A 22,336-nucleotide genomic window follows, 5' to 3' on the forward strand; every position below is an offset into this window, starting at 1 on the left:
ACCTCACACAGTAAGGTTGGCAGAGATTCAGTTTCCAAAGTTGAGTTAACAGTAAACCACCAAGTCAGGTAGTTCCTGAAAACAGTCAAATCTGGATGTGTTGCCTTAAAATTTAAAGAAAATTGTAGAGTCAGTTTGCTGTAGGGAAATCCCCAAATGAGGTTCCTTTAGGGTCGTTTATTTTTTAGAAAGCACCATGATCTTTACTGATGTTCTGATAGCATCTTGATCGGCTGGGCAGTATTGGGAGGAAATGTGTTAAGGACTTTTGACTGTTCTGAATTAGCTAGCAAGAGGATTCAAGGGAAATAAATGTGCCTCACAACTGATCATGAATACTGGCCAGGCATTACTGGAAGAGAAAGGAGGTTCCCCGAGTGCAGAATGAGAGACACAAACTGTGTAGCCAGGTGAGGGGGAAGAGACTGGGCTCAGATGGCTGGTCTTTAGGAGAGGGAATCCACTCTGCCACTGCTCAGAGAGGTGAGCGCCTAAATCCCATGAGGGACTTGTGAAGAATGGGCTGGGCAGAATGCCAAGAGGACTCCTGCACAGCAGTCCTTTGATGCTGTAACGGTTGAGGGGAGGAGCTGGTTCCCTGGAAGATGGCAGCTCGTAGACCCTGGGCAGCTTCAGCCAGTACCTGAGGAACATGAGGCAAGGAGGGCCTACCTGGGCAACACGCAAAGGAGCAGGAGGCTCTAACGGACTGTTTTCTTGAATGATTTCAGTAGAAGGTAAGGGCAGAGTACTCCATTGCGCCTGCCTCCTTTACTCCCTATGAATCAGAAGGACTGCAGTGGGTCTATGCCAAGCTTGGGGTCAAGCACTTCTGCCTCTTGGAGACCCCAGGCCCCAACATTCACCTTCTATAGCTATTGAACTCAAGCTCTACGGACTGAGCTGAGTTTCACAGTCTGCAGGACCCAGACTAGCTGGGGGAGGGTTGTGTCTCTTCAGCCAGCCTGGAGATCTGAGGACATTGGGGTTAAAAAAAAAAGTGACCTGAACACTCAGCACAAACGCTTGCATTCTGCATCTGGAGGCCTGACACTCATCTGTAATGTGAAGCTAATAGTCCTTAGACTGCTGGTCTCTCAGCTCACACCCAGAAAGAGGGTGCAACCAGACGTGAAAACCAGGAGTGCGCACCCCTTTCCGGACCATCCTGGAGATGAATCAGCCTCCCAGAGAGCCCACAGGGGATAGGACTCTGGGCTGGCATGTCCCCAGTTTCCGGTCACCAGGGCCTCCTGCAACTGAAATCTCTGCCACCAGGCTAGATTCCCAGAGAAGGATCCCACCGGTCTCAATGTCTCTGGCCCAATTGGACTTTATTTTGAAGGAGTAAAGGATCTCTGTGAGCAACTATTCTGTGGCACAGCCCTTAAGGGTTTGGGGTCTGAGCCAGACTGCTTGGGTTCAAGTTTCACTCTGATACTTCTTGGTGGATAACTGGGTAAATTGTTTGACCTTTATAGTTATTAATATAACTTCTCCATTTTAGGAGTGGTGAGGATTAAATGCTTAGAAGTAAGCACACGTTGAAGTGGTTCAGGGACACTAGTTCCTATGCTTGCCTCCAGGTGGAGAGTATGAGGACGGCCAGGCTCAGTCACTAGTGAGAGGCCCAGGGCCCCTTGAACCAGCAGGGTGGAGAGGATCCTGGAAGCTGCTAGGGAGGCCTTAAATGCCTAGGCCATGACGTTTATGCTGCTGGAGGGAACTGGGCAACCTGCTGGTTTGAATTAGGCCCTACCACCTACAGCTGTAGCCTATTAGTGCTGAGCTCTGAACAGGAGTGATCCACTCCCCTCCAACCCCTCACCCAGGGATCTCTGCTCCCTCAACCTACAGAGCCCTGGGTCCACACCTAGTGGGTAAGTTGAACTTCCCTGCCACCCCTACAGCCCTGTGCTGCAACATCCCTTTCTGTTTTCTGGCGCTGCCCACTCTACTCCCCCATTGCAGTTAACGCAGCTCCACGCCCCGCCTAGGGAGGCTAAACCCTGTTGTGTGCAGACGCACGCAAGTGCTGCCCCAGCACATTTGGGTCTGTTCCTCCTCCAACATGGGAGAGAAGTTTGGGGCTAGAAGCTTAGGGAAGTTGTGGGGGGAAAAAAAGCAGAAAACACCGAGCTGGCCTCTAGAAGCAGGGGTGTGGCTTTGCTGACCTTGCCAGCACCCAGTCCCAAGTGTCTGAGGATCATCCAGCCCTGCCCTGGTCTCCACAAACTCCTGACTTGCTCCCGTGGCATGTGATTCTGGCCTGGGATCCCCCTCACAATAACTCGTCCCACCTTGGACCCTCTAGAAAGCCTGCCTTGACCAACCCTGAGGGGAAGATCCTGTGGCATGGCCCTTTTCAAGGCCAAGGGAACAATTCTGCCTATCTCCATCTGGCTACTCCTACAGGACAAGAATCTGGATTCTGCTACATCAAATCACCTCTGGTTCCCTGCAGATGCTTTAACTGTATCCTCCCTTGGGGCATGTGCAGGGGAGTACCCTCCCTCTCCTTTTGCTCTAGTGTTACTCAACTTTCAGTCCTCAGCTCTGAGGCAGCCCCACATGAGCCCACCAGACAGCTCTTCGGATAGTGCCTTCCTGCCATGTCTCATGTGACCCAAGTGCCAGTAGCCTCTCCCAGAACTGGCTTGTCCTGGGGTTCCCCCAGTAGATGGGCTGTAGGCCAGAGAAGAAAGGGGAACAGCTGAGGTCTTCAGGAAGACTGAGCCCCCTATTCCTTCCTTTCTCACCCAACCTCCAGCCCCTTCTTTGGCTTGACTATTGCAACCAAGGCCAATTCCAAAAGGGCCAGCAGCCCTACCTTGGTCACGCTGGCCACAACCCCTGCCAAACCTTGGCTGGGAAATGGGCCCAAGAGTGTCCCTTGCAGCCGTCTGCCAGGCTCCTCCCAGTTTGTGGGGCAGGCTGCTCCAGCCTCATCTTTCCTTGGCTCCTCACGCTAGTATCTGACTGTGGAATCTGTCCTGCTCTGCCTTCACTGTCCTTAGCCAACCAATGGGTACACAGTTCCTCTCTTACTACCTCTCAGGCCCGTGCAAGGGAGCCACAGAGTCAGATGAGGAAGTGGGTTGGGATGGTGGAAGAAGCAAAAGGCAGCCCTGAGGTGATGGGCTGGTCAGACATGCAGGTTGCTCTGGCCTGGCCTCAGCTTGAGGCCTTTGGGAGCTGAGTCAACTCACCCACCACAGCCACAGAGATGCAGAGTATCTGCTGTGTGGTCATCACTGGGGGCATGAGCCCCCATCTCTGCCCCTTCTTCTCTTGCCATCTCTTTTGTCCACCAAGGTCTCATCTCACCCTCCATCCAGCTATGTGGTTTCTTCCTCTTTCTCTTGGCACTCTTTGGTCACCCCCGTTTTTGCCCATGAGATGTTTTCTCCCTGACCCTGGAATGGCCTTGTCTTAAGGGCCTAAATCCTGGCCTCACAGGAGGCCATTGCAGTTTCACAGGACAGACATCAGATTACGGGATGGCGCCTGCCTGGGATCTTGGCTTCTACTCCATTTCCTTTTCTGGCACCCAGAACCAAGTTACTCTGAACTGGCCCCAGAGGCCCTGCCCCCTCATGAGCAAGGTGGCATACTCAGGGGACACTGCTACAGCCAGGCATGGGCGGGTGTGTAAGCACAAGTGCATGTGTGAGTGAAGAGGGTGGGGGATACAGTGTGGTACTGCCCAGATGTGGGCAATGTGAAAGTGACCAAACATGGGGCAGCCATCAGCTCGGAGTAGGGGAACAGAAGCATCTGAATGATGACACAGAGGCCCACAGAGGCCCCCTCTCCACAATAATGGCCCAACTACCACCTAGACTCTGCGAGGCCCACCGCCCTGTGGTCCCCACTCTGCTGCCTGCTTGGCCTAGCAGTGTTTCTTTGCAGCCTCTTGCCAGCACAACTGCCCCCAGCCCCCACTGGCATCCCTGCCAGAGCAGCATTCCGCAGGCCTGGCTGCATCTCCCCAGCAGAAACAGCAGGAAGGCCTCTCAGCAGCCATCAAGCTACATGGCTGGGGGACACAGTGGAACCTGGGCCTCTGGCCCTCACTCTTCTAGTCTTGACTTCTCCCAGCCCTGGGTCTGTCACATGAAAGGATTTGATCAATGCCCCTGTGGTTCTCGTTCTCCCATCTCCTGCCCTGGGCGTCCCTGTGCAGCCAGAGGCAGCCACCAGATCAGTATGGATTGACAAGAAGCAAGTTCTGGAGACGAATAACATAAACCCTGAGCTGCCCTGGGATCGGGGTGGGGGGTCAGCTCAGTTGAGATCCCAGACTCACTCTCAGGTCAGAGCAGCCCAGGTCAGAGGGTGGGGATGGTGACCCAGAGAGGATACGCAGGGTTCAGTCCCTCAGTGTGAGGTCGCTCAGGGGAGCAGGTGTAAGCCTTTTCTGTAACTGGTTGGTGGGCGCGGGAGCGCCCAGCTTCCCCATTTCGGTGCCTCCTCCTCCTATGACCCCACCTCGGTGGCGCAGCTGGAGGGCTCCCAGGTTAGACTCCGGGATGAACTTCCCGGCGGAAGAGGGGCTCGGTGCGAGAGAGTGAGTCCAGGGACCTTCTTCTAGGATGGGAGCGGCGGGGCCTGGCCGGAGTCCGCGGCTGCCCGAGGCGGGGCTGGCTGCACCCGGACGGCGAGTACCACGCGTGTCCGCGCCCCCGCCGGCGCGCAGGGCGGCCTGGCCCTTTAAGCGTCCAGACGGCGGCCCCAGCTGACGCGCGGGCTCCAATCGGCGCCCCGCGCCCCCCGCCCGCCGCGCCTGAGGCTCTGGGGCCGCAGCTGCTCGGCGGCTGCACTCGCCGCGGCCCTGCGCCTCCGCCCGCCCGGCCGCGCCCCCGGGGGCCATGGTCGCGGGGCCCTGCGCGGGGGCGGCCCCCAGCGCGGCGCTACATGGAGCGGCCCGGGCCTGGCCGCCGGGGGCAGCGCGATCCCGCGGGGCCCTGTGAGCCCCCAGCGCCACGGCACCATGGTACGCAAGGCCCTGCCTGTCCCCCCACTTATCCGCCCACCTGCCCGCTCTGCCCTCTCGAGCGAACAGCCGGTCGTCTCGGCGTGGAGGGGTGTGAGGGATCTTAGCCCTCGCCGGCTCTCCCCTACCCCTTCTCTGGGTCCCTGCCGGCTGGGAATGCGGAGCTCTGACGCGGCCCTGGGCTGGGAAGGGGTTAAATTCCTGGGGTTGGGGCCGGGGCGCGAGAGGCTGAGGTCCTGCTAGGCACGGGCGGAGGGGGGCGCTTCTCTGGGCCGGGGACGGCGCCGCCCTCGGACTGGGTGATGGGGGGAGGGAGGAGGTCGGATTCCCGCCTGGGCCTTGGGCCACGTGGGCGCTGGAGCCGCCCTGCCAGGGGATTCGGGGCTCCTGGGCCAAGCGGGATGGGGGGAGGACGACTGCAGCTCTGGTCCAAACTCCTGTGTGACCTTGGACCCGTCCCCCGCCCTCTCTGGGCCTGTTTCTTGGGAAGGACGAGTGGCCTGAGTTGAGAGGAGGCTGGCACAGATACTCTCTCCCTAAAAGGAGGAGGCTGTAGGTCATGAGCCTGTGCCCCCTGTGCTCATTCTGGGTCCACCCACTGCTTTCTGGGGACGGAAGAATTGAGGTGGGAGTAGGGGCTGCAGATGGACACCCAGGTTTCATCCTGGGGCCTCCCGGGAGATGCTGGGGCAGGGTAGGGAGCTAGCTGGTGGTTCTGTGATGGTGAGGCAGGGTACCTCTCAGGAGTAGAAGGCTCTGCCGGTGGTGAGCAGCCTCCGCAGGTGTCCCTGGCACCTGGCCTGCCCCCACCAGCCTGGCTTGTGGGGGAGGGTTTGAGGGCATGAAATGCCCTGGCAACACAAGTCCCTGACCACTCCTCTGGTCTTGTGTCTTAGCCCAGCTGGCCTGGACTTGGGTTGGGGTGTGTGACTGCAGCCAGCACAGCCAGATGGGGAGGGGCATCTACAGCTTCAGGAAACTGGCACATCTGGCTGGAGAGGCAGACACAGCTGGTGGGCCCTGTGTGGGAGGTACCAGGCCACGGGGGGTGGGGGGGGGGTAGCCATACCCCACTGAGGGGCTGCCACATAAGGACTCAGGCAGCATCTGTGTGCCTGGTCAAGGAAGTCCAGTCAGGGCTCCTGGTTGTAAGATCCTTGGGCCCCTCAAGGGCCAGGGATGGTGCAGCCTTGCCTGGGGGTATTGCCTCAGAAATGGAGTCTCTGGGGCAACACTACCCCCCAGGCTAACCTTTCCTCCCCTGCTGAGGCCAGAGGAGTCTTCACTGGATCCTGGGACCAGATGTACACACAGGAAATGTTAGGCACTGCCCTTGACCCATGGCAGATAGGCACTGGAGGGCATTCTGTGAAGGAGCAGTGGACCTGGGATGGGTACCCCACAACAGGTCTGACATTGACAAGTCCTTATCCAAGCTACTTCCCCACCACTCTCTGGCCCCTGGAGGCCCTGAGGAACTTCTGTTACAACCAAATTGCATCCTGACCCCTCACTGACTTGCAGGTGGCAGCCACTCTAGGGAGGAGGGTACAGGTTGCCGGAGGTGCTGGTGGGGTCTGGGGAAGCACAGCTGGTCCCGAGACGCCTCGTCCTGCTTTTTGAGTCATTAAAGGCCAAGAAATACTTCCACGTGGACTAGTATCCAGTCCAACACAGATTGGGTGGCCTCAGCAGGGCTGAGAGTCCAGGGGCTCTGCTTCTGTTGACTGCGAGACCCTCCCACTCTGAGCCCATCTGTGTAATAAAGTTTGGTCCCAGAAGATGAATTAGAATGAGTCAGAGGATGGAGATGAAAGGGGGTTGGCACCTTATTCCTGTTAGATTGGCTAGACCTAGATGGGCTAGGAGCCCTGAGACAGAGGAACAAACAAGTGGCTTCTTGGCTGGAGTAAAGGAGGTGTTGGGGAGGAACTCAAGAGAGATGGTGGTGGACTTCCCTGCTGGTCCAGTGGTTGGGAATCTGCTTGCCAATACAGGGAACATGGGTTCAGTCCCTGGTCCAGGAAGATCCTACGTGCTGCGGGGTAGCCGGGCCTGTGTGCCACAACTGCTAGAGCCTGCAAGCTGCAGCTGCTGAAAAAAAAAGAGAGCATGAGGTGGGTGCTGCCCTGGGCTACTGGGTGTGAAGGGTGAAGCCCAGGGCAGGTCCTCGCATTCAAGTGACTGAAAGGACTGACATAAAGGGGAGGGGTAGGCTGTGGACGAATGGGACTGGGGTTTCATCCCAAGGCTTCCAGAGAGATGCATAGGGTAGGAGAGCTGATGGTTTTGCAGTGCAACAAGGTACCCTCAAATGTAGGAGGCTCTGACTTAGTGGACAGGGCCTGAGGAGGGCCAGAACCAGGCAGGTCACTGATAGATGTTAACTGAATATCTGCTGTGCGCTGGATCCATGCAAGGAACTGGGCAGCCTGCCTGTCTGTGCTGCTCACCTTTTGGGGAAGCCGCTGTGATGGGAGCAAGAATTAAGCCAGCCCTTGCTCCAGGCAATTCATAGATACTGAAAGTGGCCCAAGGATCTAATAATCTGACCAATCAGATTCAAAGGCCTCCTTCAGGCTCCACCAAGATGACATCATCTGGGAACCTCTGGGCCTGGACCACACCTGACCTGGGGTCTGGGGGGCCTAGAGGGAAAGGGTTTGGTATAGGCCTTGGGATGCAGGACTTTTGATGCTAAAACCAGGGCCGTCCCCAGCAAACCAGTGCCGGGGTCCAGCCCCCACAGGATCCAGGGGAACACTTAGGAGAAACGGCATTGGCAAATGAATGAATGAATGAATGAGAGAGGAATAGAGGAGAGAAAGAAAGAAAGACAAGGGGAGACCAAGCTTCTTTGGTGAGCGAGGCCCATAACTTTATTTTCAAAAGGGACTTTTATACCTTAACTTGTACATAGAGGGAAATGAAAGATACAAGGTCATGCAGAATCAGCCCAAACACTCCAGCAGTTTTGCCCTTATTGAAGCCAGCATTTTTTCTGCATACCTTTCCCACAAATGATGTTGTGTACATTATCTTCTGGCCTTGGAGGCCTGTGGACATTTTATGACCCTCTTTTGATAAAGGCTGCTCAACCAGAAAACTTATTTTCCCTCAAAGTGTTTTTTCTTTATATTTCTAATCTATATCAGCCTCAGAAAATGCTAAACAGAGTTACATTTCTCATGGAGCAAAGGTGCAGTGAGTTACAAGAAAAAACCAATTAGCTCAAAAGTCTGATGTGGTTAATTCAAGGCTACACTTGTTTTTCTTACATTCCAACTATGTTAACTAATGCACTCCCAGGTGCACAGTGGATAAGAGATATGGGAACTTAGCAACAAGCATTGGCCCAATAATGAAATCCTACACCAGCACTACTCTAATAGTTTTTAACTCTTTGAAAGGCTCTATGTTTTAGGCTTCCCGTGCCTCTCACAGTTGGGAGGCTGTGAATAATCACATGCGTAGCTGCAGGAGTCTGGATAAACCTGCCAAGCAAGCTAGAATGCTAACAGAGGGGGTTTGATTTGAAATATTCCTCTCATGTCCAGGAGAGTCATTAGCTAGAGCCCTAAGTTGATTTTCTCCAGAGAAAGGTGGTCAGGAATAGCCCCCTGTTCATGTCAGGAGAGGTGGTGAAAGGCACAAAATAGTAAGACAGACAGATTCTGGTTTTGGGGTAGATGCTCGAGCTGGTCGGGGTGGGGGGTGGTCCCTCGAGGCCTGAAGCCTTGCTTATCAGATCTCTTCCACATGACCTTGTCATGGGTGGGATCTCCGGTGCTGGCTCCTGGCAAACCAGGACTGGGTCGTCTCAGGCATCCTTTCAGTATTTCCAGGCCCCGTGGATTCTCTCCCTGACACTCACTTACAGATAAAACCAATCCTGCCCAACCCCAAACACCTCAGGAACAGAAGTCACCTAGCTCACTGCTCTCTCTCTGGCCACTGTGCCTCCAGGAGAGTGACTGTGACTTTTGTTCCTAAAGCGTCTGGGGCTGGGCAGGATTGGTTTTATCTGTGAGTGAGTGTCAGGGAGAGAATCCATGGGGACCAGAAATACTGAAATGATGCCTCTGGGGAGACAACCCAGTCCTTGTTTTTGCTGGGGACGGCCCTGGTTTTAGCATCAGAAGTCCTGCATCCCAGGAAACCCCTAGGTTCCTGGCCCACCTGCATGGTTGGTCCCCCTCGAACCTTTTCCTTCCCCTTTCCTCCTTTTCCGCTTCCCTTCCCGGGATGGCTGCTCCCATTTCACAGTGGAACAGCTGGAGGCCCAGAAAAGTCAGCCACTGACCCAGGAGCTGATACGCAGCCTCAGGAGTTTAAGCTCTGAGGGACAGCTGACTCGGCCTTGAATCCTGGTTCCCCATCGTCTTTGCTTGAGTTTCGGCACCTTCTCTGTCACGTGGAACCAAGAGTGATAGGGGGTGGGGGGCACCTCCTGGCTGGCCTCGACCTGACCTGTGCCCTCGGCCCCGCAGTTGCTGGTTGAGAAGACAACGGACTCACCAGCGGCCGAGTTCTCGCTGGTGGAGGACGTGGCACTGCACTTCGCTTGCTTGATGGGCCGCCTGAACGAGCAGCGCCTCTTCCAGCCTGACCTGTGCGACGTGGACTTGGTGCTGGTGCCCCAGCGCAGCGTCTTCCCGGCCCACAAGGGCGTGCTGGCCGCCTACAGCCAGTTCTTCCACTCGCTCTTCACCCAGAACAAGCAGCTGCAGCGCGTGGAGCTGTCCCTGGAGGCACTGGCGCCTGGCGGCCTGCAGCAGATCCTCAACTTCATCTACACGTCCAAGCTGCTGGTCAACGCAGCCAACGTCCACGAAGTGCTGAGTGCTGCCTCACTGCTGCAGATGGCCGACATCGCCGCGTCCTGCCAGGAGCTGCTAGATGCCCGCTCCCTCGGCCCCCCGGGCCCCGGCGCCGTGGCCCTCGCCCAGCCGGCTGCTGGCTGCACCCCGGCTGCGCCAACCTACTACTGTGACATCAAGCAGGAGGCTGACGCCCCAGGCCTGCCCAAGATCTACGCCCGAGAGGGCCCCGACCCCTACTCCGTGCGCGTCGAGGACGGGGCTGGGGCCACAGGTGGCACGGTGCCTGCCGCCCTCGGGCCGGCTCAGCCCTTCTTCAAGGAGGAGAAAGAGGGTGGCGTTGAAGAGGCTGGTGGGCCCCCGGCCAGCTTGTGCAAGCTGGAGGGTGGGGAGGAGCTGGAGGAAGAGCTCGGGGGTTCTGGCACCTATAGCCGGCGGGAGCAGTCCCAGATCATCGTGGAGGTGAACCTCAACAACCAGACACTGCACGTGTCCACAGGGCCCGAGGGCAAGCCAGGCACTGCCACTGGCCCGGCCACCATGGTGCTGGGCCGGGAGGATGGGCTGCAGAGACACTCGGAAGAGGAGGAGGAGGAGGAGGAGGAGGAGGAGGAAGAGGAGGAGGAGGAGGAAGAGGAGGGAGGAGGCAGTGGAGCAGAGGAGGAGGAGGAGGAGGGTGGCAGTCAGGGGGAGGATGAGGAGGATGAGGAGGAGGAAGGGCACAGCGAGCAACAGGAGGAAGAGGAGGAGGAAGAGGAGGGGCACAGCGAGCAGGATCAGGAGAGCTCAGAGGAGGAGGAAGATGAGGAGGACGGGGAGGCAGGGGGCAGGCAGGGGGGGTTGGGGCGCCGCAGCGGCCGGGCAGAGCCCCCTGCCCACAGTCGCATGGCCACGAGGTCCGCCCGGCGCCGTGGCCCCCCTGAGCCAGAGGAGGCCGGGCGGCGGGGCGGGAAGCGGCCAAAGCCACCTGCAGGAGTGGCTCCCACTCCTGGCTCCCGAGGGCCACAGGCAGCCGATGGGCTGGGGGCCAAGGTGAAGCTGGAGGAAAAACAGCACCATCCGTGCCAGAAGTGCCCGCGCGTTTTCAACAACCGTTGGTACATGGAGAAGCACATGAACGTGACCCACAGCCGCATGCAGATCTGCGACCAGTGCGGCAAGCGCTTCCTGCTAGAGAGTGAGCTGCTGCTGCACCGGCAGACAGACTGCGAACGCAACATCCAGGTGGGCCTCCAAGGGGCCTGCAGGGGGCAGGCATCCAGGCTGAGCCGGGCCAGAACTGGGCCCTGGGTTCCTGTGGCCCGCGTTGTCTGCACTGTCTGCAGAGGGCAGGCTCAGCCCCCACTCCCCAACCCCACCCCAGGAACAGTGGGACCAGCCACGGCCCAAGGGTGAGCCCAGGGTGGTGAGAGCTCAGGGGGTGACATCAGGGAGAGCTTCCTGGAGGAGGCAGATAGAGCTGGGCTTCCGCAAGAGCAGAGATGTGCAGAAAGGATTGGAACAAACAGTACCCTTGCCAGAGAGGCAGAGGGGAGCAGGGACTCAGAAGAGAGTTGTCTGAGCATGTGAGGCTGGGGGACAGCCAGCTCTGAGGAGGGATGAGTCAGTGTTTTTGTAAATCTTTGGACTGCTGCAAGGCCAGCAGGGCCCCCAGGTATATAGTTTGGTAGATTGAGCTGTGCAGGAAAGCACAGAGGGGAGGAGGGGTTTGCCCGGAAGGGGGCGCCATTTTCCACTTACTGCAAGGGCTGAGTGGAGCAAGGGGCAGCCAGGCGGGAGGAAACCCCTTCATTTAGCTCTTTGGAGGTACCAGCTGGCCTGGGCATGGGGAAGAGGGACTGGATGAGCAGTTCGGGAAGTGCAGGGGGCCCAACAGGAAGGCTGCTGGGGCCAAACAGGGGAGCTGGGCTGACTGCCAAGCCTTGAGCCAGCCTGCATCTGGGCCAGCCTGGCCTTTCAGGGTGAAGACAGCACAAGGCCAGCCAAGTGATTTTTTGCCTTTTCTGGCTGAGAGTGAGGTTGAGGGGCAGTAGGTAGGTGATGCTAATTGCCCGAACTAATTGCTAATTGGAGAAAGTGTTACCTGAGGGTTACCTGGATTCCTGCCCCACCCTCAGGCACATGCTCCCACTTGCCTGCCTGCTGGGCTGCCCTGTGACTCTCCACATGCACACCCCTGAGCTTCTTTCCTGAAAGGGAGAGACGCTTGTACTTCTGCCCTGGGTACCCTGACCCAATTTCTGCCTAAGCCCTGGCCTACTGCAGGGTTAAGGGCCCAGGAGACGAGGAGGAGGGGAGTGTGGTCCCCAGGGTTCCCACTACCATCTCGTGTCCAAGAGGCCCTTGCATCTCTTGCAGTCCCCCAGCCCTTTGGAACCTGTTCCCTTGGGGCTCTCCGTGGTGTCAAGGTATGGGTCCCAGTAGGGAAGGCAGCAAAGATAGTGTCTCAGCTTTGCCAGGACCTGTTATCCGAGGGGCTCCTCCTTGAACTGTAACCTCCTCACCCACTGTGGCCCTTCAGCCAGTTATGTGTCTCCCCTCTGTAGAAAGATGTTTTGTTGAAATGAGCAGAGGAGGGACTTCATGGAAGAGGTGGCCCATGACCCAAGTGAGTTCAGGATGAGGAGGGAGGGCCCCAGGCTGCAGCCCTGGGCGGGTGGACAGGTGGGTAAAAATATTTAGGGATTTACCACCCCTGACTCTCAGAATATCAAACGTAGCTGGTCCTTGGCCATCAAGACCTCTCTCTCGAGCACAGTTCAGGTGAGGAAACTGAGGCCTAGAGAGAGACAGTGACTTGTCCTAGGTCACATGGTCCTGACCCAGGGCCTAAAGTCTTCTCATTCCACAGTGTGTGACATGTGGCAAAGCTTTTAAGAAGCTCTGGTCCCTCCACGAGCACAATAAAATTGTGCATGGCTATGCAGAAAAGAAGTTCTCCTGTGAAATTTGTGAGAAGAAGTTCTACACCATGGCTCACGTGCGCAAGCATATGGTTGGTAAGTCTAGGCCTGTGGCAGAACGAGCCCAAGGTCCAAGCTGGGCCAGCTGCTGGGTGTGCTAGGAAGTCTTTCACATCCAGGGACAATATAAAGGGATGAGAAGGCGCCAAGTAGCTGGGAGGTGGGGCGGGGACAGTGGATGGGGCAGTGGGACCGGGGAGGGGGGAGGGCTAGTCTGGGGCCAGGGCTGCCATGTACGGTTGGGCAGGTTGCACACGGCACAAGGGCTCATGACAGGAGGGCAGGTGGAGACCAGAATCCAGCTAGCACACTGCTAGCCAGGCTGCCATCCCAACACGGGGCTGGGTCCACCAGAGCACCTTGTGCTAAATTACACAGAGTGCTTGCTGTGTGGGCTGACACAGCCCCTGTCTCAGTCTGAGGACAGCTGTGCTCCTGACAGGGCTTCAGACTTCTCTGAATGCAACCCTCCTCCCAGGGGTCATACCTGGACACAAGTGTGTCTTGGGCCACTTCGCTACCTTGGGCATGGCTGTCCCTTCCCTCTAGGTGGGCCTGGCTGAGTCTGGTGTCTGGGTTGCCCTCCTTTCTTTGCCCACTTGGGGGCTGGGGCTCTCCTCACTGTCTAGCCAGGGAGAGAGTGAGCCCTGGCCAAGCCCGATGCTCTTTCTCTACCAGACAGTTCTGGAGGCTTCCAGTATGAACTGACTGGGAGCTGGGAACCTGGGGTGTAGGTATCAACCAGGAGCAAGCTAGGTAACCCAGGACTGGTGGTCCTTCCTGGGCTTGGATTCCCCAGCTCTGAACTGTGAGGGGGGCTCTCCCTGTCTCCAATTGCTTCCTCCCACATCTTCCTTGGAGTTTGTTTTGGCGGGGAGTGCAGATAACTCCTTCTGGATGGCAGGGGACCCAAGGCTGAGGCCTTTACAGGTGCCATCCTCTGTAAAACCCAGCCACCTTGGAGAGCCAGGACCACTCTTCCTGTTTTTATAGAAGAGGATGCTGAGACTCACTGAGGCTCACAGCAGCCATGCAGGGAACCAGCAGCTGGGCCAGGATTTGAGCCGAGGCTAAAGAACCATGAAGGCCTCTGTGCTTGTCTGAGCAGAGACCTAGCAGGGGGTGTGGAGGGGAGGGACAGGGAGGGATGGGGAAGGACCTTGCCTGGGGGACAGAGGCCATGGGGCAGGTCCCAGGGTAGATAGTGCCCCAGAAGGTGGGTTCAAGGCTCAGCGTGGCGGGTGGTCCAGCAGGGGTCCCCTGGGAGAAGCCAGATGGGTCCCCCCCAAGATGTCATGGCCATGGTGCCTGCCCCGTAGCCCACACCAAGGACATGCCCTTCACCTGCGAGACCTGTGGGAAGTCCTTCAAACGCAGCATGTCTCTCAAGGTGCACTCCCTGCAGCACTCCGGGGAGAAGCCGTTCAGATGCGAGGTGAGTCCACTTCCGCCCCAGGGACCACCCTGAACAGGGCAGGGATCAGGGGCAACAGCAGCTTAAAAACCAGGGGGTGGGGGGACTGGAGTATAGGGTGCAGAAAGAGAGGGGGCCCTCCTGTTGTTTGCATCCTTCCCTGGTTGCCCACCTACAACCCCCCTACCACATACCCCTGCTTCCTCTCCCTGTCTCAATGCTGCATGTTCAGGGTGGGAAGTCTGCGTCGGTTGGAACCGTAGGACAGGCTTTCTGGAGAGGTGGAGAAAGATACATCTTAGGCAGAGATCAGAGATAGAGTTGCAGGTGGGGCTGAGGGAGGCCTTTGGACAAGGAGGAAGGATGGAGAGTCTTAAGCACAAGGGCTCCCTCCACTCTGGGGCCTTTTCCCACTTGCTGAGCCCCATTCCTGCCTGGGCCTCTCTACCTGTGCCCGTGCGCTGCCCCACCCCAGAAGCACCTCAGCCGGTCTTGGCATCCACCCCTCCTTGCCCAGGAGTCCCTCCCGCTGTGAGTCCTTCCACGGACCTGTTAGCTGGAGACCAGCACTTCCCTCCCTGAAGGTTACTCCCCTGCTCTGCCCTGGGTCTTGCCCCCACCCCACCCTGCCCTCAGAACTGCAATGAGCGCTTCCAGTACAAGTACCAGCTGCGGTCACACATGAGCATCCACATCGGCCACAAGCAGTTCATGTGCCAGTGGTGTGGCAAAGACTTCAACATGAAGCAGTACTTTGATGAGCATATGAAGACCCACACAGGTACCCATGTCCAACGGCGATGGACTCCGCGCCGTAGCGGGCATCCTTCTCTGCCCTTTTCTGACGCTAAGCCCTGGCCTCCCTGACTCCCAAGGTCGGGTGAGGGAGGCTGGCTCACAGGTTGGGGGTGGAGGGCGTGGTGTCCCCCCAGCAACTCTCCTAGGCCCATCCCCACCCACCCTGCAGGAGAGAAGCCGTACATCTGCGAAATCTGCGGCAAGAGCTTCACCAGCCGGCCCAACATGAAGCGGCACCGGCGCACGCACACCGGCGAGAAGCCCTACCCCTGCGACGTGTGCGGCCAGCGCTTCCGTTTCTCCAACATGCTCAAGGCGCACAAGGAGAAGTGCTTCCGTGTCAGCCACCCCATGGCCAGCGACGGCGCCCCCGCGGCCCCGGGCCTGTCCCCCGCCCCGCCCCAGGCGCTGCCCCTGCTGCCCGGGCTGCCACAGACCCTGCCACCCCCGCCGCACCTGCCGCCCCCGCCGCCACTCTTCCCCACAGCCTCCAGCCCGGGCAGCGGGAGGCTGAGCACCAACAACTAACTGCCTGCCTGCTGCAAGGGGCCCAGGACCCTCCCCTCCTCCTTGGGGGCAGTGACACCTCTGGAGTTGGCTGGACACCGGCCTCGCCCTGAGGCCCCTGACCCTGGGGGGTGTGCAGGCTGGCAGCCCCCAGAGCTGGCCGAGGACACCTCGCTACCAAGTGCCCCCTTTCAGTGACTTCTTGAAGCCTTTACTTTTTTTGTTGTTTGTTTTTTGGGAAGTGAAGGATAAAGAAAAGAGAGGAAACCATTGGCAGTATCCCCCTCCAGGTGAGGGGGGCGCTGGAGGCGGCAGGTAGGGGGGACAGGGGCCCAGGGAGCAGGTGTGACTGGTCACTCTGCTGAGGCCTATGCCAGAGGGAGGGGGGTGGCCCAGCCCAGATCACCTTCAGCCACTTATCCGCGCCTCTCCTGGGCCCCCTAACTTGCGCCTCATATCCTGGAGGGTTTGGGGAGAAGTTGGGGTGCCATCCCCCTTTGGAGGAGGTGTGGACCCAGTGTGAGGGCTGCAGATATCCAGGCAGGGGCTTGAGCCTGGATGCCCTGGGAGCATGCCGGGAGGCTGTGGCGAGGCGCGAAGACTGCAGCTCTGCATAGGGAGGGTCAGGGGGGTGTGGGGCGGGCAGGGGCTGGACCCCAGACATTTGCTTTCCCCATTCACAACCCTGCGGCAGGCACAGGGATCCCCGACCTGCACTAGGCTGCACCGAGGGCCCTGGGTCCTGGAGAAGATGTCCCCAGAAGCCGCTGGGCCTCAGGCTGTTGTGGGCCAGGCCCTGGTGGACAGACGGGCTGGCTCCCACAGCACCAGCTCCCAGGGCCTGCTGCCCAGGAGCCCCTGCAGATGGGTGGACCCCAGGGGCAGGCCCCTAAGGAGGAGGCTTGGGCCAATGTTCTGAGGTTTCAAGGTGCTATCAGTGGGGCGGAGGCCAGGGCAGCTGTTCACAGAGCACCCCATCCCTCACCAGCTGCCCCAGCTGCATCTCCCACACTAGAGATGTGTGTGTCTGTGTCTGTCTGCTCCCTGAAGGCAGAGCAAGCCTCCTCCACTCCCTAGGCCTGGTCACAACCCGCCCCTGGCTGGCATCCAGCACCCTTGTCCCTCCTGGGCCTCTGTGCTCATGGATGGCACAAGGAGCCTGCATGATCAGGCCCGGGGGGTCAGGGTCGCGGGCGCTGGGAGAGCCCCAGCCTATGCCCAATGCTTGCCCTCACGAGGCAGGCACTAATAGGACATCCTTTTTTTGTTGTCATTTAACGTCTTGATTCCTGCCTTTAAAAGGGGGAGGAAGGTTCCATAAGCTACATATTTCCTAGTTAAGCTCTTTCCTATTGTGTTTATACAGTTTTGTTTGTTATACTCTTTGCACCTTAAACCCCCATGACTACCCCCACACCACCACCTTCCCAGCATGGCTGGAGTGGGAAGAGGCCTGAGCCCAGTGGGTGGTGGAGGGGGCACTGGCCCCATCAGCCCAAGGGCTGAGGGGGTCGGGACCCCTCAGACCTCCTTGTAAGGTCCATGGCGCTGGGGCAGGGGGCTGGGGACATTTTAATCATCAATAAACGAAGCACTTTATTCTGTACAGATGTGGGTAAGCCCAAGGAGCCCGAATGATTTGAGGATTTAGAATCCAAGCCACACAGCCCAGATTGTTCTCTGGGCTTAGAGGGTTTGAGTTTGGGGCTGTAGCAGGAACAGTGCAAGCCAGAGCCTACGTACGTACCCTCAGATGCCCCTGCTGTCCTCTGGGCACCCCCTCAAGAGAGGAAAGCTCGCTGTCTGGTTCCCAGCACTGCAGCTCCCCCACCCCAAGGCTGAGGGTTCTAGCCTCTTACGGGGTCAGGGTCGCACCTCTCAGGCTCCTGCTCTACTGTAGCTCTTTTCTTCTCCTGCACCCCTTGATCTCTGGGCTTCCATGACGTCCTCAGGGTCCCCCCCCCCAACTTCCCCCTCTCCTTTGCTATTTCCAACCTCCAGTCCCAGTGCCTGGCAGCTCTTCAGAGCTGGCCCACATTTTCCTAAGAAAAGTCTGATTTCCCCAAATGGGCTGTAGGCTGGGACTCCCTTGAGCTTCTCACCCCCTGTGGCTGACATCAGGATCTCCCGTTAGAGCTGGTGGCCCTGTCACCTGCTACCGTCACTGCAGCCTTAGAGAGCCTAGGGGGCCCTGGCCAGGCTGGCCCTCTGATCCATGAAGTCAGATTTTCACAAGCAAAGGCTGGAGATGGGTGTAGGGAGCTGCTGGCGAGACCTTGTCCCAGGACTCGGGGCTCCTACTCTTGTATGCTTCCCTTCTCAGGGCACGAGAGGGGTCCAGACAGCAGGCTGGGCACTGGTCAGATGGTCATGGTATTAATAGCTTAGATGGGCACGGCCAACCCCTCTCCTGGGAGGCCCCCGTCCTAGCGGGGACAGGAGCCCTGTGTCCCTGGTGCTAAATGCTCTCTTCCCCTTTGGCCAGTGTTGGTGGGAGCTCCTTTCTGGCCAGACCACAAGGGTCTGAAGCAATAATGGAACCTCAGCCGTGCCAGTATGGATAGGGGTTCTTGTTTTACCAGCTTTTACATTTCCTTTTTAATTTTTAAAACAAATTAACAAGCACCTGGATGTTGGAGGGAGGGGCTTGGACCATCACACCCACTTCCCAGGGCTGGTGATGGGAAAGGGGCTTGGGATGATTACCTCCCACTGCAGATCTGCCAAGGAGGGCCGCTCTGTCCAGCTGGACTTCACAGCCCACTTGGCCAAGCCTCGAGTCCGGAACCTGGCCTGCCCCTCCCCAGCTCCCCTTGTAGTCCCTGGGCTTGGGCCAGCTGGGGATGAGTGGCCAGAGAGATGACCATTCAAGCCCCATGACCACAGTTCTAGGAATCCAGGCTCGGGGTGGGGGGCAGTGGGGGCAAAGCCTGAGCCTCTGATCCTGACGCTTGCTGCCATGGCCCACATGGCACCCCTCGGCAGTCGAGGGGGTGGCACTCAGTGGCGAAACGGCTGTGCCCAGGTACGTGGACCCTTGATGTCTGCACTGTGTGGTCATCCCACAGCCCCAGAGTGTGTGGGGGACTGCAGGAGGGTGAGGAGAAGAGTGGAGGGGAATAAAGGCAGTACTACTGTCCCTTGGCCCAGCCTCTTCTTTACACATGCCGCCCTGACCGTGGGCTGAAAGGACGGGGACCGCAGAGAGACAGAGGACAGCGCAGCCGCCAACGACCACATGGACACCTGTGCCCGGCGCATCCCCAGGTCCCGTCTCCCTCTCCTGAGGATGGCCTGGGCTCCTGGGGAACCTCCAGAGCCAGGGGCTGAGGTCTGAAGGAGCTTGGTGTCTTCGCCTGGGAGAACAACTCAGATGGAAGACCATGGCCTCCGAGGAGGGAGCAAGCAACTCTCCCCGTGGACCTCAGCATTATTTTGCTGGGGCGCCGGGCTCCATGCGGGATAGAACTCTAGGCTGTGGGGACACGTGGTGAATGAATGAATGCCCCTCACCATGTATGTAGCACTTGGTCTCAGATGCCCAGAGAGGGGTCTCAGATGAGATACCAGGGTATCTGAGGGGTCTCAGACACTGGGAGGGACTAGGAGAGAGGCTGCTGGGTGGCTCACCAACTGGCCAGGGATGGGGTTCAGGTCCCCAGGATGAGGACGTTGCCTTCCACACACCCCCACTTCTCTGAGGGGAACAGGGGCTTGCTCAAGTCACCCTGAAAGTGCCACTTGCTGCTAGGCCTGCAGGCCTGGCTGCTCCCTGCTCAGTGTCTGGTGGGGATTTGGCCTCCCTGTTTCCCCTGTGCTACCTGTCCATCAGTGCGTTGCCTCCATACCACCTCTTCCTGGCAGCCCCACTGTGCTGTGAGCAACAGTCCGATGTCAGCATGGTTTTCTAGAGAACCTCTAAGGAAAATATCTATTTTTTTAATTAAAGTTTTATTTGGACATAGCTGAAGAAGCCAAATATTTCTAGAACTTTTTTTTTTTTTTTTTTAAACCTGCAGTTCCCTGCATCTCCTCCTTTCCAACTCCCAATAAGTGAGCAGTTCCAATTCAGTTGGTATTTTTGGTGTTTTCCTGCCCATGGAAAGCACACCTCCAACACTGCTTTCCTCCTCTTTTCAGTTTTAGGCATTGGCTATTGATGTATTTCTTCAACACTCCCATCACACACACAAACAATATATACACAATTCCCCTCCCTCCGAACATGGTTATGTTACTATTTGAGGTTAGATTAATACTTAGTATCTACATTATTATGACTATGTAGACACTGATCTCAACCAAGCCATATAATACAATATGATTCCATTTCCTTTCTCATAACTTTTTACTTTTGGCTCTTTTAAACATAATTTACTTTGGTTTCTAGGTGTTTTATCACTGCTACATTCCCAAACCCCTTGTCATAAATGCAGCTTTCCTTCCAGTATGTGCAAACAGCGAGTGTTCCATCCATTGCATCACTCTCATAACCAAGGAGCGGTACAGGAAGATAACCCTAGGAACACACAGTGCAACCAGCTTCCCACAAGGAGACTTGAGAAACTGCCTAACAGCCTCCCCCAGCCTGTCATCCCCTGTCCCTCTTTGCTGAGACTATGTCCTTTTGAGTTCACTGCAGAGATCTTTAACTTCTAAAAGGTTTATGTCTTAGTGGACTCCTTTTTCCTAACCCTAACATTTACCTTCTCCTCCAGACCACTTCCAGGAATGACATTCTGAAGAGCTTGACTGTATCTCCCTGGGTGTAAAATTCAGGCTGGAAATGACTTCCCTCAGAATTTTAGACGCTGGCATTTCTGTTGAGGAGCCCAATGCTGTTTAGAAGGATGAAATGAAGTGACAGTTCCCTCTGATCAACATCAAGCCCTGGAGTCATGCTTTCTCCCTCCCACATGTGATCCCTGGGCATGTCCTTGGGTGAAACCAGAATGAGAGGGGCAGGGATGATACAGGACTGGCCATGACTTCATGACTTGATAGGTGTTGAAAGAGGGTGCTCAGTACATGAGAGATCAGTATATTACTCTCTCGCTGGAAATGTTTGCATTCCCCATAATTATAATTTAAAAATAAACAGCGGTTCCCCATTTCACAGAGGGCAAAAATACCCATCTGTACACTGGTCATACATGATACCATCCCCTCTTACCTCTCGGCCCTTATCTCCTACTCACCTCCTCGTTCATTGCTCATTGGCTTCCTTGCTGTTCTTGGAACAGGACAGGTGTGGTCCTGCCTCAGGGCCTTAGCTCAAGCTGTTCCCCTGCTTGGAATCCTCCTCCTCCATGGTTTAAACCTGCTCAAGCATAGTCCACTCAGTGAGTCCATCCTGACTATTCCATTTAAAAGTGTGACCTCTGCCACCCATCACTTCCCATGCCCCCTTCCCAGCTACCTGTTACCACAGCAGTTATCATCTGACACCCTGTATAACTATTACTTGTTGCTGTTCCCCTTCCCTCAGCTGAAATTAAGCACCAAAAAGACAGGAATTCTTACTCGATGTGTTCACTGCTGAATCCTCAACATTTAGAATAGTGCACAGTAGGTTCTCGATGAATGGATGAGCCACATATAAACATTCTAGTAGAATGCCTGGTAGGAAGTGAGCACCATGGGACTCATCATAATCTAAAAATATGCCATTGAATCATCTGATAAATATAAGTTAATTGTTCAGCCAGTACCTTCTGTCCTGGTCTTTGGAAAGTGAGACGACAATTAACAGACATTTTCTTTGGAATCAGCAAGGCAGGGAGGGATTCCCACAGTCTTTGGAGGTGGGCAGATCTGCTTTGAATCCTGGATCAGCCACTTGCCAGCTGTGTGACTTGCCAGCTGTGTGACATGGCTGAGCCTCTCAGAACCTGGTCTCCTCACTGACGGTGCTGAATGGAAATGTTCTGCAGTATAGGGCTGGGCTGGAGGCCCCTGGGTGAGCCTTTGCCCTTCCCGGAAGACAGACAGGATTATTTCTAGGTGATCCTACCTAGGTGCTGTGTCTCTCTGAGACCTGCTAGAGGGGTCAGCAAGCAATGGTTGAAAGCACTGCTCAGGAGGGACAGGCACTGACATCACTGGGATCACAAAACGGGGTGGTGACTCAGTCCTGGCCCAGACTAAGCCCCCCTGGCTAATCCCCCCGCCCCTCAAGCCTGAGGTTATAAACAAGTGACTCAGGAATGATAGGAGAATGCCCCATAACAGTTCACACCAGTGTCCTGGGGGCTAAATTTAACCCACAGCTGCAGCCTCTGGCACTTGGGGAACAAGTTAATCTTGGTGGCTGAGGCTGATGTGTGTGTGCATGTTGTGGAGCGGGGGGAGGCAGTCAGGAGTCCAGAGCAGGGTGGGCATTGGGACTGGCTGCCCCAGACCTCTACCCGGATTCCTCAGATGCTAGACAGGTGTAGGGGCCCCAAGGCTGGGCAGGCTCAGGTCAAGCTTAGGACGGACGAAGAACTGAGCATAGACAGCTTTTCTGGAATATTCAACTCTGAGTGTAACTTTTTGTTAGTTTAGTTTGTTAGTTTGTTAGTTTTTTGATCCCTGGGGTTTTTAACACCTAAAATAGTTGAACCTCCAAATTGAATCTAGCACGTCTGACAGCTTACAATGTGAAACGCTGTGCCTGTGTATTCGCAGGGACACAGAACCACAGTGAGTGGTACTGTGTGATTCTGCCCTAACACCAAACCACAGAATCACACAGCAGTGGGATTCTGCTTTCGAATCACAGCAGAACTGAACTGAAGCCCTTAAAAATCGAACTCACCCATCTCTTCACTGTGCAGGAAGGGAAACTGAGGTGCAA

The 22,336-nt window shown here is 56.7% G+C and overlaps 1 protein-coding gene and 1 long non-coding RNA gene across 3 annotated transcripts; one reads left to right on the top strand and one right to left on the bottom strand.

The window, feature by feature from the left end:
* On the top strand, nucleotides 4,840–17,104 carry ZBTB47 (zinc finger and BTB domain containing 47). Of its 2 annotated transcripts, none has more exons than XM_018066825.1 (6): nucleotides 4,840–4,996; nucleotides 9,487–11,040; nucleotides 12,668–12,815; nucleotides 14,099–14,214; nucleotides 14,830–14,974; nucleotides 15,161–17,104. In XM_018066825.1, exons 1-6 carry the CDS (start codon nucleotides 4,994–4,996, stop codon nucleotides 15,517–15,519), a joined length of 2,325 nt encoding a protein of 774 aa, XP_017922314.1. In that variant the 5' UTR covers nucleotides 4,840–4,993; the 3' UTR covers nucleotides 15,520–17,104. The 2 variants fall into 2 exon arrangements, with proteins under 2 accessions (XP_017922314.1, XP_017922315.1); XM_018066826.1 differs by lacking the exon at nucleotides 4,840–4,996 and adding an exon at nucleotides 7,078–7,113.
* Nucleotides 19,024–21,113, bottom strand: LOC102171283. The gene is made up of 3 exons (XR_310941.3): nucleotides 21,022–21,113; nucleotides 20,697–20,818; nucleotides 19,024–20,336 (listed from the first exon to the last, which is right to left on the bottom strand). It is a non-coding gene; the product is annotated as an uncharacterized LOC102171283 (long non-coding RNA).

This window comes from Capra hircus, chromosome 22, assembly GCF_001704415.2.
Source record: "Capra hircus breed San Clemente chromosome 22, ASM170441v1, whole genome shotgun sequence".
NCBI lineage: Eukaryota > Metazoa > Chordata > Mammalia > Artiodactyla > Bovidae > Capra > Capra hircus.

Excerpts from the sequence above, each read along its gene's own strand:
- ZBTB47 (XM_018066825.1), top strand. Across the intron at positions 11,041-12,667 it reads ACTGCGAACGCAACATCCAG|TGTGTGACATGTGGCAAAGC; the intron begins GTGGGCCTCCAA and ends CTCATTCCACAG. Across the intron at positions 12,816-14,098 it reads CGTGCGCAAGCATATGGTTG|CCCACACCAAGGACATGCCC; the intron begins GTAAGTCTAGGC and ends CCTGCCCCGTAG.